The 16944-nt window shown below is 35.5% G+C and overlaps 1 protein-coding gene across 1 annotated transcript in view; it reads left to right on the top strand.

Moving 5' to 3' along the window:
* Window positions 1–12780, top strand: part of Oatp30B (Organic anion transporting polypeptide 30B) — a 170680-nt gene extending 157900 nt beyond the window's left edge. Inside the window, exons 8-16 of the mRNA XM_019040548.2 lie at window positions 110–219; window positions 1379–1505; window positions 3288–3452; window positions 4057–4255; window positions 5045–5217; window positions 5986–6163; window positions 6628–6816; window positions 7943–8100; window positions 8490–12780. Coding sequence (XP_018896093.1) covers window positions 110–219; window positions 1379–1505; window positions 3288–3452; window positions 4057–4255; window positions 5045–5217; window positions 5986–6163; window positions 6628–6816; window positions 7943–8100; window positions 8490–8644 — 1454 coding nt within the window. The 3' untranslated portion in view covers window positions 8645–12780. The remainder of the gene's footprint in view (window positions 1–109; window positions 220–1378; window positions 1506–3287; window positions 3453–4056; window positions 4256–5044; window positions 5218–5985; window positions 6164–6627; window positions 6817–7942; window positions 8101–8489) is intronic.
* Window positions 12781–16944: the final 4164 nt, after the last annotated feature.

The following is a 16944-nucleotide window of genomic DNA, read 5'->3' as shown; positions in this document are numbered from 1 at the left end:
TAAATTGACTTCATGAGTAAGTATTTTAAAATTATTTGTTAAGTTAAATACAAATTATGTTAGTAAATGAACCATTCATTAATAGCTCCTGTTGACGGTTTATTTTCAGGTCCTGGAGATAAACACTGGGTCGGACTTTGGTGGGGCGGATTTCTCCTGTGCGGTGTGATGCTTATTCTTGTTGCAATTCCATTTTTCTCATTCCCAAAAGTTTTGACGGTAAGAATCTCAGAAATAATTGTTACTTACTTGTTTCAACTGAAATCGCAAGATGAACATTCAAACATCGTAAAAGCACACATTTTGCCTCAGGCTTTATCTTTTTCAGTCGTGGCAAGGGGCTTAAGTCGTTTAATTTTAGGCAATGAAATTATAGTATTCAGTATCTTAATAAGGAGAGTTATTAAAAAGAACTTACAAGTAAATTGAAATAAAGTTTTTTAATAAAATATGATATAAACTATGTACAATATTATTTTCGCCATGATAAAAAAAGTTCGAAAGATTATTTCTGAGCTGGAATGCTCATAAAAAAATCACAAATAATGGTCAGTTATGAATGTGTTTTTTTCTAAAGTACCACTAAAATGGAAGGCGATCATTCACTTTTAAAGATGAATAATGTATCCCACATCATTAAGATGAAGTGAAAGATAAGTAAAATAAATCCTTGGGGAAAAAAACTGTTGACAAATCATCATCTCCCACACGAAGGAACTTATCTTGTCCGTGCTGTTTCAGTATTTATACGGATATTTTGAGTCTTAATAGGAGAACCATTCCTCAATTTTTTTGAGAATTTTAGTGTCTTTTCTCGCAACTCTCAACAAAAATCATTGTCTCAGACAAATTTATCCGACGATTCTCCCATAAAAAAATAAAATTTCAGTAAGGAATACTGAAACAATGCAGTCAAGTTACGTTCCTTCTCATAGGATGCGACAAAATGTGTGCAATTTTATTGACTTGTTAGAGTTATAGTAAAGCAAGAATAAAGTATCAAAGAATCAAAGAGAAGCACTCTCTCTTTGTCTCTATACATTCTTCATTTAATCGTAAGGCCATAGATACAGGAAGTATTATATTAGAACACCTTCAAAACTTCGAATAAGCACATGAACAACCATCATCACCTCTTTATTGTTAGATATTTATCAGAGTATGATTTCTTTCATCTCGCGTCAATTTTCATTGTAGAGCTAGTGATTCAATGAATTTTCAGAACACCCAAAATCAAGCATCAGATCTTAAAATAACAATTTCAATTTTCTTCCATGAACAATTTAAGACCTTTTCAATTCATCTTATAGGTTAAAAAGTTTAATCTGACTGGTTAATAATACATCATACTTAAAAATTTTGCCCTCCAATTTTACAGCGTGAAAAAGAAAAAATCAGGTTGATGGCAAAATCCAGTATCGGAGTTGGCTGCGCACCAAAATCATCAGAAAGTGTCAGCAGTCCTACGTCTAATGTTGACACAGGATATGGGAAAGACATTAAAGGTATGTTCATCAGTTTCTTTTATGAATCACAGATTCGTCATCCTGCACGTATCAAATCAAAATTTCCTGGGTATTGTCAAGTGAACTTCAATTTTGGCAACACTGGGACTTTCAATGCAAATCTTACTCAAAACTGGTGTCACTCAAAACCACCGTGTATACAACAACAACAATGCTAAGGTGCTCCATTCTCCTATGGTGCCATGTTCAGCTAATAAAGGCAATTCTATCAACTGATGTCTGACTATAGAAAATTACATGGGTACATCGACAACAAACTATCATCAAACCTAGGGTTTAAACATTTTATTTTGACCCTTGGTTTGGAGTTGTTTCAACTGGTCACCAAAGTTTGCCCTTTTTTGCATTTTGATGGCTAAAATAAAAATTGTGTATTTCCATTAGAGCGTTTCAAAGTATATAATGGACCACTAGACAAGGTACAATTTCCAGCATTCTGATACATGTTTTGTACCAAAAATTTCACGCAGAACACGATGCGCTCAATCAAAATTGCCGAAATTAACTCCTTACGTAGATATTCAATGATTCTTGATGCGTGAATTCAAACCACCCGCTCATGAAAACTCAATGCTCTGCGTGATTCACATCGTGCGCTAAACGTTATCATGACAGTCTCTGCGATATAAAAATCTGGCAACCTTAATCTTGACGCTTTGGCTCAGCTGTAGCAAATTGCTAATAGTTTGAGCAACACACGGTGGGAAATGAACATTGCTCTATTGAGGAGCTTGCTGAAACCGCTGTAGTGCACAATTTGACTCACGTAAAGCTTTGAGTTTCTTGTGAGCGGGCAGTTCAAATTCCTCGTAACCAATGTGAAATAAAAACGTTAATATCTTCGTTAGGAGTTGGTTTCAGTAATTTTCGTTGTGCGAATCGTGTTCTACGTGAAATTCTGGTTAAGCAACATGTATCAGATTGCTTAAATTCGTACCTTGTCCAGTGGTCCATTCAGTTATACATTTTTAAAAGATTATCAACCATAATATCTTCTCAAAGTTTTCTGTCAAAATTTATTGAATAATTGAAAGAAATTCACCAAAAATGTCCAGTAAATTGTTTGTTTGTGCTCCTTTAAAAAAATGAACCACAAACAGATATTAAATTTGCAATCAGAGGTTCGCATTTCTGACTTCAGCCATCGATGGTATCTCAGAGCTATAGGAACAAATAAGTGAAAACAAGTTAGGATGCAACGTGTCAAGTATTGTTTTACCCAATTTCTTGTTCTAGTGTGAAGTTAGATAATTTTTGCATTTACAGTATAAAATTACCATATTTAAGAGACCACTGTACAAATGAGGATTTTATTTTTAAAATTAGTACATGAGCCATGCACATGACTATTATACAGGTCATGCATGGTGCCATGTCATACAGGACATACAGGTGATGTATCTACAGGTGATGTATCGACAGTGAAAGTACCAAATGACTTATCCTGGTTTGTGATGCTGTACTTCCTGTTATATTTCATTTTTTAAATAAAAAAAATAAAAGAGGAGCAGAGATTTTTAAGCACTGCAAACAAGACACGTGGTCTGGTAGTTTCACTCCAAGTAGATAGGCACATGATAGGTGTAGATACCTGATAAGATAAGATATAACAAAAATTGTAAGTCTTTTAAATCAAATTATTGTAAGTCTGGAGCAAAAATCTTTGTTAATTGATTTCAAAACTATGAAAAAGGAGAAAAAGAACACTTAGCCAGTTTATTGTTGTTGTTAGTATAAATGGTTTTTTTTTTTTTGTTTCAGACATTCCTCGATCGATGTGGAGATTAATGTGCAATCCTGTTTACGTTGTAACTTGTCTCGCAGCTTGTATGGAACTGGTCATAGTCTCTGGGTTCGTTGTGTTCCTACCAAAATATCTAGAGACCCAGTTTAGTCTGAGCAAAAGCCAAGCTAGCATTTTCACAGGTAAGGCCAGGTTTTTCTCAAATAAATGGATGTAGGTTGCCCGAAAGCGGGCGTAATCTTTAATTTTGATTTTAGCTGCGTTCTCGTTAAACTGAACTAAGAAATATGTTTCTATTTTAAATTTATTTATTTTAAAGGTCACCCTTTACTTTCAGCTTTGTATAAAATTGTATAATACATGTAGGCACACCGAAAAGAAAAAGCAATATTTATTTACTTGTATGAAATAGCGATTTTGATTAATTTTCTTTTTATTATTTCAACGCCAACATTTTAGCCAAAATCTAACCTTTTCGACCTTTTTCAATATCCTGACAGAGGCAGATCTGGCTATCTTCTCTGTTTTCCCCCATATGCAACAGTGGTCATGACTCAACTTTCTTAATTTTTCAGTATCAAGGAATTTTTTTTGTGAATGTTCACAGAATTAGCACAGTGCTGTATCATTCTTATTTTATTGTTAATTTTCTCATGAATTGTACGTATTAAATTTTAAATAAATTATAGCTCAGTTAGAAACTGAAACTTATAGTCAACTTAGAGATAGATTTTAAGCATTGAAATTGTTCATCAATAAAACATTGATTTGTTCTTAATTTTTCAGGGTCAATCGCGATTCCAGGAGCTTGTATCGGCATATTCTTTGGAGGCTGCTTACTCAAGCGGTTAGAATTGAAACCAAAAGGTGCTGTCCAGTTTGTTCTGATATCGAACATCATCTGCCTTACTTGCAATGGCTTTTTGTTTTTTTTGGGTTGCGACAATGTGAAAATGGCAGGCACAACAATTCCATACAGTAATAGGTAAGAGCCTCAATAGCGTTTCTGCTATTTCTCGATTTCGTTGAATTTTGAAATTGAGCTTACCCACCAGATTTGTTCAGAAACTATTGAACAATTTAATGAAATTTGTTTTTGAAGTTAATTCTTTTTCTTGAGGAATTTTCATTAAGTGTTCACCTTATGTCATTTTGAATTCTTGATCTGTTTGTTTCCACAAAACCTCTCATTATTCGTTAAAAGCGGAATAAGTCGGCCAACTTTAAAGGCAAATTTTAGTCCAGGTCAAAAATTAAGACCTCTATGATTTCTTTGATTATAAGAAATTTCTTGAGGTTGTTTTCTTTCTATAATTAAAAAGTAAGTAATTTTGAAATTTTTTTAGTAAAGACCGGATGTAAATATGTTTTTTGATTTGGGAGGTATTGAGATTCAAAACTTTGACCCCCATTACTCATTCCTCCAAAATTTTTTGGTGGTCTGAAACTTTGGTAAAAGGAGAGCTCAAATGGAAGTAATCAAGAGACAAGAGTCGGAAAGAAATTCAAAGAGAAAGGGGGATACAAGTTGTTTTCGCATTAAGCTCTTTTGGTGAACAAGAAATGAACATGGGTAAACAAGAATGAACAATGAAAAATTTACTTAAAATGAACATATTTTTTTTTAAATATTATTCTCCACTAATTATTACTAGCGATTACCCTGTAACTCAATTTTTGTACATGCGATCTACTGTATCATGATGATGTTTTTCACAAAAAAAATCAAAAAAATCAATGTTTTGTAATTATATTTTCCTCTTGTATTTTATAGCTCAAAACTAGAACCATTCCAAGTGAACTTAACTGCCGCTTGTAATTTTGGTTGCGAGTGTCCAATGACAGATGTAGAACCGGTGTGTGGGAATAACGGCTTAACATACTTCAGCCCGTGTCATGCTGGATGTACGGCCTTATCTTCACGCTCCAATTATACCAATTGTGCCTGTAAGCATTTTTTTCCTTTCGTCCTCTCTCTAGAAGGTTCCATCAAGGAAAATTTTTTCAAACTTAATCTCATCTGAAAAGGAATTTCCCAACAATATTCTAAATATGAATTTTTGTGGCAAATTATATTATCAGGCAGTACAAATGATTCATAGTTTCAATTAAAATTTTAATATTGCCTTTTAGTCATCGAAATGAGAGTATATGCTCGATGAAAGCGCTGTTGAATATGAATTAGATTTGAAAGTTTGAATTTAATATAAATATGTTTTCCCAAGTCCACTAAGTAAAAACTCTTGTTTTAAAATCCTTTGTCTGAATGATGACTTCAATTTTTTCAGTGGATATTTCCACCATAATCAGAGTCCTTGGACGATTTCTTGTTTTGAAAACTACAATAATTTTAAACTCTGACGGAGCATAACACCCCCTGCCCCAATGCACTATATCAATGGCTTAAGTGCAAAACCATTTATCTCTGTTATAGTGTTTCATAATTTCTGCTCCCATTCTATTTTTTCGAAGATAAACAAGCCAATATTATAGCTTGAAATCTATACCTATTATACTGCTATCAGTCAAGTGCAGGAGGTTTTATCAATTTAAGTTGACTAGTTTTCTAGAGATAAAATATAGTGTGACAGGAAGTCAACAAAGTTGCAAGAAAAGATACGCATTTTGCTCGAAACCCTAAGCAGATTTTTGTTGTTTATTTTGTTACATTTTGTTTTCTGTTACCGAATCTCATTTATTAATTTTCTTTTTCAGGTATCCATGGAAACATGAGTCGAGCTGCTGATTTTGCTGAAGTAACTGTTGTGCCTGTTGCGACTGCAGGCCCTTGTAATTCCTCCTGTCGAACAATTTTCCCGTTTCTAATTTTACTGTTTTTCATGACTTTTGTTGTTGCGGTCACTCAAATGCCTCTATTAATGATAGTTCTAAGGTGAGGAACTGAAACTTTTGAATAATAAAAGTTCTTAAAGATAGCGCAAGATCTAAAATAGCGAAAGGACATTTAGAACCTCTTCACAGATTCACATAATTACGACAGGGTTTAAAGCTTCTAAATAGAATGATACTATGATTTGTTCTATAATTAAGTATTGATAGCCAAAGATTCTCACTCTTTATCGTAAGTTAGTATGTGAATATTTAAAGCAAAAATATTCCTAACTTTTCTTGAAAATTAACATTTTATTGAAATTTTACAAAATGTAAATGCTCTCATTTTTCCCTAACACAGCAGTAATGCTGTTGTCTAAAAAATTCAGCCCAATCGACAAAGCTCACCGTTTCAAAAATGTGCAGTTAGAAGAATGAAGAGCATAATTCTAGAAAAACAGATACAAAATCAAAATGTTAAAACAAAATTTAACTCAGCGTTTTGTTTTTATTTTTTATTTTTAGGTCTGTCAATGAAGAAGAAAGATCATTCGCTTTGGGCATGCAGTTTGTAATTTTCCGGCTTTTCGGCTACATTCCAGCTCCCATTTTATTTGGTAATTTAATTGACTCAACCTGCTTGCTATGGAAATCAACATGTGGCGAGAAAGGTGGCAGGTGTCTATTGTATGACATAGAACAATTTAGATACAGGTGGGTATCATTTTTTTCATTCAGCTTAAAATAAACGAATAACTTTTTTTACCTTTATATAATCTCTTATTAAAACTTTTTTCCTTCAATTTCTTCTCTTTTTAAATTACCATTCAGTTGGCAAGTTTTAATAAATTTCGCAAGCAAATTTTACACTATGATTAATTTTTCCTACATTGAATTACATTCTACTTGCAGTGCAAATTTTTCAATGCTTTGGAGAAAACAGTCATGCCAAGAACTGTGCATAGAAAACAAAAAAATTATGCGCTGTTGAATTTTGAGATATTTTACATGATTTTCTTCAAAATCTCCTAAGTACGACGAGCTTTTAAAATTGAACTTTCTGTATGTCAATGTCTAGAATATCGAGGGTAAAAAGTGAATTTTTTTGTATTCTTACCTGCATTTTCTTACGGAGATATAGAACTGTCACTTTGCCCGTGCGGACATTGGGCACTGAGCTGCGTGCGGTTATCATTTGTAGAATTTTGATTTCTTTTTATCGGTCTTATCTATCTGGCCTGCATGGAGACAAAAGTTGCTTCTGATTGACCATCAGATGTTGCAAGATTGTCATTAGATAGGCAATACTTTTGAAAATGCTGAAAAATTTACCTTTCAACCTCTATTTTCTTGCAATTGACCCACAAAATGTTCAATTACTGAAAGTATCGTGCGCAGAAGGTTTTAAAGAACATCATTGCAACTAATAACCAAATTAAGGCTGTGCGGAATCCCTTGGTTTACTGTGGAGGGTCCTGCCCTGCAGAAAACATAAAGATGAATATGCTTTGTAACGATTTTAAATTATTTGTAGCCTTTTCATCAGTCATTTTTTAAAGTAAAGACCTGTTTTGAAGTATTCATACTTTCATTTTGAAGCATCGTTGTACTCATGTAATATTTGCTCAAAGTCACAACTACCCAGTCCAGCCCTTGAGGTTAAAAAACCAACTGCTGTCTGAAAGTCAATCTGATTTAATTGGAATTTTTATTTCTTATCTTTATCAGGACCCATAATATTTAATTCTGATTCTTTTCTGCCGGTCTTTCTGGCACGCTAGAAGAATGTTAAAAAACTTTGTTTACGATTCTTACACAACTTAGTTCCTCTTAATGACAGGTACGTTGGACTGTGCATCAGTATCAAAGCCCTTGCGTTGGCTCTATTCATATTGGATTGGTGGCTGATCAGGCGGAGGAAGCATTTGGAACAAGCCGCAACAGTCCTACCAGTTCATCCGTTAGTGCATACGGGGTCTATCATCAGCCTTGATAAACGTAAGTTATCTACCTCATCCGTTATCTACCTTATCCGTTATCATTATCTTGAATTTTCTTTCATGCAAGTACACTTTTTTTTCAAAAGAAAATCAAAAGCATCGCAAACTAAAATGCATATTTTTCTGCCTTTATATTTGGTTTTTGACTTTTTTGACTGGTAATTTATCCACTAATACCTCTATGACTTGTCTCAGGTTCTTCTCTTGATTAAAAATTTTTCTTTCATACTGTCAGGGAGAAAGAATTCCCTTTAAGTTACTTCTAATTTACCTCAAATCAGTAATCTTTGATAAATCGATAAGAATTGTATTCATTATGTCTCTGTTTCCCTAATTATTTTAGGATTTTACTCTTCCTTGCCTAATAATTTTTCTTGATGATTTCAGTATTTGAGGAGAAACCGCCTGTTCTCTCATCATCAAGTACGCAAAGCGAGATGAGTGAAAGCCGCGAAGCATCTCTTCAGCCAGACTCAACCGTGCGTAAAAGTGGCTCGCGAGGGCGCCAAGTCATTTTGCGAAACTCAGTTGTGCAAACATGAAAATGTTGGAACGGTGCGACGAAAAGCGCCGTTGAACTTGTGATATGATCAATGTGATAGCAGATATTCAAGTATCGTTAACTTGGGAAGATTTAAGCAAACTGTATGTATACTCTTTGTCCTTTGATGCAAGGTGCACCGTTTGCCGCTTGCCGAGGGACTTTGAGTTGACGTCGCGCTAAAGATTGCGTGATAATTGCAACCCGTGACTTATTAGCCAGATTTTTTTGGCTGCTAGTATATATTTGACGCTGAGTTGGATGATTCCAAGAACTGTCGGCTCACTTAGGTTAGGTTCAGAGTCTTGTATTACGAAAATTTTGTGTCTTATTTAGTAGTTGTAATTATTTTGGTGCCACACTAGTACTTTTATCGTTGATAAGGAAATTATATTTTTATTAACTGATAGTTAATGTGCAACAGCAGCTGAAGTTAAAGTGACAAGGATAGTTTTATGTTGGATAAAATTTTGACTGCAGAACAATTTTCTTACAATTGTAAATTTTGTTTTTAATGTAGGTTTTTTAAGTGTCAGATATTTGCCATTTTTACGAAAGGAAGGTAAATAAACTTAAAACTTTTTCAGAGAATGAACTTCAAAATCACTCTGGAAACTTTTGAAATGGGTGAAACCCAAACACTGTGAGACGCAGACTTGTGATAAGAGATATGGTGACTTGAAAAAATAAGTTCGGATTTAAGTACAAGTGAGCTCTCTTCCAGAAGATGGTTCATGATTTTTCTTTGTTTGCAATTGAACTGGTGTCTTCCAGACAGGCGTAAGTCCAAAAAGTCATGAGCCCTGGCTTTCGTTAATTATGTAGGACGCTAGAGCTCATGAATTCCTGGATTTATGCCCGTCTTACAGACACGGATTCAGTTGAGAGGAAGTTTTAACATTCAAATGTCTTTAAAGGAGATTATTAAGTATTCACAAAGATAGTTTCAAGGAAACATTTACTCACTAAATCATAGTAATTACTACACATTGGTTTTTAAAACTCATCTCACTGATTAGGGATGTTCGGTTTTGAGCTGTAGTTTTAGCTGCATTGTGCCAAAAAGATTGATCTATCACAGTCTGCTTACTAAAATACAGTATTCTCTTAATCCTTTGATACTTTATTATTTAAACATAATACAAAGGTAATCACTGTTAATACAAACAATGTGTGCTCACCAAAATTTCTGAGGCTCGTAGAAGACTATTGTTGAAGCATTAAAACTGTCTCAAAATTAAACCAAAATCCACCCAGCATTTTTACGAAACTTCACTAAATCTTTTGCAGTCAAACTTTTATCCGCTAAATTATAATGTTGATAGTCTGAGCTTTTAACTCTGTAGAATTATTTTCAACTCTCGTAGTGATCACTGCTTTCACCCTCTCTTCTCTGAATTCTAGTTTCTTTAGAAGTGGCACTACATTTTCATTTGCTGTAAAAAATGTTGAATATTTGCAAATCGAATCAAAACTAGTATTTTTTGGTCTGATACTCGTTATGAAGGGCCAATCATTTTGCCTGTAATCGCCTGTGATGTTGGATCTGAGTATTATTTTGGAGTGACAAGGAACGTAAAGTTTTCTATTACTTGGGTCACTTTTGTAGCTCTTTCTCATTTTTCTTAAACCACCAAAAAGAATTTTTTCAAGTTATTCTCTCTGTGTTATTTTCCATAGCAGCTACATGAATCTCTTTAACAAAATTATTAGGTCTTCAGCTACTCATAATTGAAGGAAAAGAAAGTATTGAGATTTTAGCCAATTCAGTGAAAGTGAAACTATGTAGATTCTGGCCATGCTTGACAGTAAAACAGTGTGTAAGAGTAAGTAAATAAACATTTAATTCTTTTGCACACTGTTTTATTGTCAAACATGGCCTGAATGTATATAGTTTTGCTTCTACTGAATCAGCTAAAAGCTCAATACTTTGTTTTCTTCGAATTGCTTCAAGGAACTGTGAAAAAGAAACTACTTTTTTTCATTTCTTGTTGAAAAAGAATACTATCAATGAAAGCTTTTACTCTCTCTTATTTGGTCTGTGCTTTTGGATAAAGGACCTTTACCTAGCAACTGCTAAAAATAACGTTATAAAATCATTGCAAAAATGCTGCTGCAACATTAATTTTAGCAGTAACGTTGTGACGACGTTTTTGCAATATCTTTGTATCGGAATGGATTACCTTTCGCTGAATTTGGGAAAAATAGTCCCCTCAAAACTTTCGTGGAAGAAAAATAAAGAACCATAATCAAATTTTTCAGATTATAACTCTCATTTTATAAAATATTCTTAATCTTAGGAAAACTCATGAAAGACACAGAAAATCGCTTGGGAAAATTCTAGAGACGGCAGGTCAAGTGAGAGTAAATAACAGTGACAAAAACTAATTTTTAGGCGCCGCAGTACTGACATGGGTGGAAACCTTGCTGCGGTCTACATTGAGACCTCAGTGAATTTCTTTGAAGGAATAATCAGGTGTTTTTGGGTCAATTTTTTCGCCAGTTTTTATATTATCTTTTCATGTATTGATTGTCAACTCTTTCTAAGTATTGACCCTAAGGTATCAAGAAATTATGATCGTTTTTAATGAAGGAAGTACAAGAAAAAATAGACTGTCTTTTCATACATTGAACTAGATGATTAAATTCAGAGCAAACTGACCGTCGGTTTTGGGGTTTGATATTTATGTGTCCTGATTCCTAAATGAATCTGAGGAGATGTTCTCTAAAAAAACGCAAATGAAGTTCGGTGAATTTAGATCCGTTATTAAAGAAACCCGTACTGTTGTACTGTGTTTGTTATGAGTTTGATCATCTAACTATGGTTGAATTATCTCAGATGACTTTTTAACGGTGAGTTTTTTTAAAAACCCCCCCCCCCCCCATCTTTAATTAGAGAAGAGCTTGTAAATAATTTTGCACGAGTACTTAAAATTTTCCGTATTATAAGTAGCACTCATGTCCTTACGGATATTTTTTTCTATTCATAAACCCCACGTCCATGTTAAGCTTATTCTCTTTCTTCGTATGTTTCTAGCCTTCGCTCTCTTTTACTTTTAAAAAGTTTTGTAAAGATTACTCAGTCTCGGGACAATATTTTTAACCACCAAGTAAACATTGTACTTATGTATTGCTCTCTATTGGGTATTGCTTTTACTTTGGAGTATTTTCTGCGGTTCAATATCAAGTACATAGTAAAGTAATCCTATAATTTTTGAGCGTCTTTGACGGAAATGAACTGAAAGTTATGCGTCTCCACCAATGAATTATTTTAAGGTCATCTTTGATTTATCTGTTAATCGAAGCATTATCTCCAAGTAGCCTGATGATATTTTATTTTTTAAAGTCATATTGCACGCCGGATATTAGATGTAAAATTTTAACGGAAGTATCTTTTCTGCACAACCCGACTCAGTTTCCACTGAAGGACAAAGATAACTATGAGTAACCTGTGACACAACAAGGAGAAGAACAACGTTAAACTATAGGAAACACAGCTTAAGTAGGTAAAAAAAAAACTCGGAACTTTTCGGCTGTTAGTGCAGTCATTATCACTCGTATGAAATTAAACAAATTCAAAAACATAAATCGACCAAAATAATTTCTGATAATTCAAGTTTATTTAATTTTTGTTTGATTATGTATTGAACGCATAATCAGTCAAAACCTTGTGGGTTCTTTTTACCTCTTTTTGCCTTGTTTCCCACATTTTAGCATTGTTCTTCATCTTTGTTTTTAACTGCACAGTCTATCCAACGGTTAGCTGTAGGTTGCTTGGGAGCACATCAAACCTAGAACCTCTTCAAGTTTCGTTAACCTGCTAGACTGTTTGATGTGCGGTGTTCAGTTGAAAACGTATCTCTAGAGAATGCTCAAGAGTGATTGGTGTAGAAAAGGTACTTTCTCTATCACATTCAATGCTTTGATAGTTTGAAAACTCTGCTCTGCTGTCTTTTGATGTTTTATAATTTGGATTCTCAAGAATTCGTCAAACCAGCTCTGGTTCAAGTCATCAATTTAGCGAAACTGATGAAAGATGTAATACTCAGATAGAGATCAGTTAAAGGAACCAATGTCTTAAAATTGTATTCCTCCATCAAGCTGAATGCCAAAAGAACACCTTAATCCTATTTTCCATATTCTAAAGAGGTTGTTCCAAAAACGCCGATTTTGGCCCCCCCCCTGGATTCGGCCCAAACTTTGCTCAGATGTTGTACTAAGTGTCCCCGACGCTTGGGCAAAATTTCAGCCCCCTCGGATAATTAGGGAGGAGGGGGCAGGGGGGCAAAGTTGCAATTTTTTTAAAACTTTAAAAATCGATATCTCGCGAACGGTTTGAGTGTAAGTGTTGCGGTTTGCGCTAAAAAACGTTAAAAAATATTCTCTACAAGAATATTAATGCTGTTTGCAAGGTTGCGTAATTTATCGCGGTCATAAATCGATTTTTTCGATTTTGAAGGTTCGACTTTTTTTCGTTTTTCGTCTCTCCTCTCCAGGCGATCGTTGCTACGTGAATGAAAACCGGTTGAGGTGATTTTCCATGAAATTCTGCATCTGCTACACTTTGTTTGACCTTGGGGAAACGATTCGTTCGTGAGTTATAGCGATTTTTCTGCGCGTTACCGGTTACGCGCGGGCGGCATATCGGCGGCGCTCCATCCCGCACGGGCGAGGCAGAGGTTGTTTCACCGCTAGGGCCTTATATTCATGCTGTAGGCTGTAATTATCGATATTTTCTCCTCCCCCCACCCTTCCCCTCCAATAAATATTGTTTTAATACTTCGTTATACAGGGTGTCCCAGACCATCCGTAACAGGTCTTTTTCTCGGTTGGTTTAGGTAGTACGAAGTGGGGGACCGCGGGGTTATATAGGGAATTGACCCCAAGGAATCCGAATTTCACGGTCCCGAAACCCCCCATGCCCCCCCTTGGGAGGTAGGTGCCCCCCTTGGGGTCATGATCCCAAAAGTCGGGAGACATTGTGCCTCCCCCTTTTACGCCCCGAGCGTGGCTAGGGGCGCCTCGGGACCATGAAAATCGGATTCCTTAGGGTCGATTACCTAGGAATTCATCTTTTTCCGGAGGGTCTGCGTCAATTTGCGCCCAAAAATGATCTCTTCAAAACGGGGACATCGGCCTCCTCCATAATTTCCCTTTGGTCAAAAATTGACGCAGACCCTCCGGAAAAAGATGAATTCCCAGGTAATCGACCCTAAGGAATCCGATTTTCATGGTCCCGAGGCGCCCCTAGCCACGCTCGGGGCGTAAAAGGGGGAGGCACAATGTCTCCCGACTTTTGGGATCATGACCCCAAGGGGGGCACCTACCGCCCAAGGGGGGGCATGGGGGGTTTCGGGACCGTGAAATTCGGATTCCTTGGGGTCAATTCCCTGTATAACCCCGCGGTCCCCCACTTCGTACTACCTAAACCAACCGAGAAAAAGACCTGTTACGGATGGTCTGGGACACCCTGTATAACGAAGTATTAAAACAACATTTATTGGAGGGGAAGGGTGGGGGGAGGAGAAAATATCGATAATTACAGCCTACAGCATGAATATAAGGCCCTAGCGGTGAAACAACCTCTGCCTCGCCCGTACGGGATGGAGCGCCGCCGATATGCCGCCCGCGCGTAACCGGTAACGCGCAGAAAAATCGCTATAACTCACGAACGAATCGTTTCCCCAAGGTCAAACAAAGTGTAGCAGATGCAGAATTTTATGGAAAATCACCTCAACTGGTTTTCATTAACGTAGCAACGATCGCCTGGAGAGGAGAGACGAAAAACGAAAAAAAGTCGAACCTTCAAAATCGAAAAAATCGATTTATGACCGCGATAAATTACGCAACCTTGCAAACAGCATTAATATTCTTGTAGAGAATATTTTTTAACGTTTTTTAGCGCAAACCGCAACACTTACACTCAAACCGTTCGCGAGATATCGATTTTTAAAGTTTTAAAAAAATTGCAACTTTGCCCCCCTGCCCCCTCCTCCCTAATTATCCGAGGGGGCTGAAATTTTGCCCAAGCATCGGGGACACTTAGTACAACATCTGAGCAAAGTTTGGGCCGAATCCAGGGGGGGCCAAAATCGGCGTTTTTGGAACAACCTCTTTCTTTCTGAACTGTAATTTTTTATTGGAAACTACAAAGGACTTTTTGCGCCGAAAACTTCCGTTAGATATGTTTTGTCCTCAGAGTGGATCGATTTGCTCCCAATGCCTTGGGTCCATTCACTCTGATCAGCGTAATCACCTAACTGTACCAAAATATCTCTTATCAACGGGGAAACTGCAAAAGTGCGTATCTCGGTTGCTGTGTTTCCAAATCTCCTCTCCTACTTTATCTCCTCAAAGGAGACAGAACCACCATCATGACTTACAAATTTCACAAAATATTCCTTACATAGATAAAATAAATCACCACAGTTTTCAAGAAATTACGTTCAGTAGTTTTTGATGTAGGAAATGAAGTATGGCATTAAGTCTGCAATGATGCCAGCCAATGTAAGCATTTCTGCAGTTTCACCATTGTATTTCCCTTAATCGCTGTCCAGGACGCCATCCATCCTTGTGCAACCATTTAGAACAATTTAATCCTGGATTGTAAAAATTCTCTCTTGAATCGTCAAAGAATCAATCATCGATCAAAAAAGATATTGATCAAAATTTGTGTTCATTTGTTGATACAAGTTGGTATCTGTAACGATATTCAATCCAAGTGAGGTTTTAACACCATCAAGATAGCTGAGTAGTTTTATTCGAATCGTTCATCTGGCAATGAGCTATTTAGTTTCAATATTCTGTCACAAAGCCTCTTGATGGCTCAACTCTGAAAGCAAGCATCTCAGTAATCTCAATTTATTCAGGAAATCGACAAAAACAAACATGCTTTCCATTTAGGCAAGAGGGGTAGTGTCAATCCGCCAGTGACCATTTTTTTGTATACAACAATGAGTAGCGCTCTTTGTCTCACTACTCTAAAGCTGTCTCAATGCAACACAATGTGAGCTATTTGTTTTCAGAGATGAGCCATTGTCATCGCAAACTAGTCAGTCAGATCCTTGTACTTAAAAGTAGGACTTTGCTATGATTATTTTAAAGTCACCTGAATTTTATAAAACACTTCCACATCATTTCATTCCATCCGTTTGAAATTGGAATCAAACTCACCCCATATAGTCTTATCCTGTGTAAGTCACTAGTCAGTTTTTGCTATCTCTGGTAGCTGTTTTAGTAGAAATGTATTCTTTTTGTTTAATTCTCTTAGCTTTATTCTTCTTTTTTTTCTTTTCTTTTCTTTTTTTACATCACGTTTTTAAATCTATCTTCGTCTATGAATCAGGGAATCTTAGTTTCAATTTCTGTAGTAATAAAGCAAATAACCCTATTCCTGTCCCTTTGAAAATCATTCAATCTCATTTCCAGGTATTAATTTTTATCAACAGAATCATGTCGCAGTCCCTATGAGCTTCACCTGTCCATAGATACTTAAAACTACATTGCAACATCAATTCTGATAAACTGATTTGCTAAAAAAAAAAATGTATTTCTAGTAACGTTTGCGGTATGACTATGAGACAAATAAAAACAGCGCATTTCTTGAGCACAAAGGTCAAAAGAGGGTAATTTTAATTTTGATCAAAGGTTTTTATTTCTTTGCATCGATAGTTTAAAATAAATTGAAGTAAACGAGTGCGTTTTTGGAGTCAAATGTGGTGAAACTTAAATGTTGACCATGTTGCAAACTGATATGAAGCTTTTTGTTTTTCTGAAGTATCATGACTAACACTTAACTTTTGACAAAGTATAAATTATTTATCTATTTTTTATGATTTTGAGAAATCAAGTTTTCTTAAAATTTTGGATTTATTAAATAATTCAAGAAATATTCCTGAACGTCAAAGGTTACTTTATCTTCTGACGGGACCTTGAAGGTCTGAAAAATTAGCAATAGTCAGGAAATTTTATGCTGAAGACTGATAAAATAACCAGCGCTTTCCTCACTATCAAATTAAGTTTCAGTAAATAGCGGAATAATTTTCAAAAAGGAATTGCAATTTCAGTCAAGTGAATGATTGATACTTGATAAATTAGACGATTTCTGTCATTTACAGTAAAAACAATGCCGAAAATTTATCATTGCCAGTTCTGTACAAGCAAATTTTATAAATGAAAAAGTCAGGAAATTTCGATTATTTTAGTCAGGGAAACCAAGACAGGAAATTTTTTCCTCCAAGTCTGTAGACACCCTGTTTTGAATATTCACTGCTCCTCAATCTGCAAAAAGCTGGGTGCTTA

The sequence above is a fragment of the Bemisia tabaci genome, chromosome 10 (genome assembly GCF_918797505.1).
Source record: "Bemisia tabaci chromosome 10, PGI_BMITA_v3".
Taxonomy (NCBI): domain Eukaryota; kingdom Metazoa; phylum Arthropoda; class Insecta; order Hemiptera; family Aleyrodidae; genus Bemisia; species Bemisia tabaci.
The sequence above is the reverse complement of the archived record's forward strand: the minus strand, read 5'-3'. Positions and strand labels throughout refer to the sequence as shown.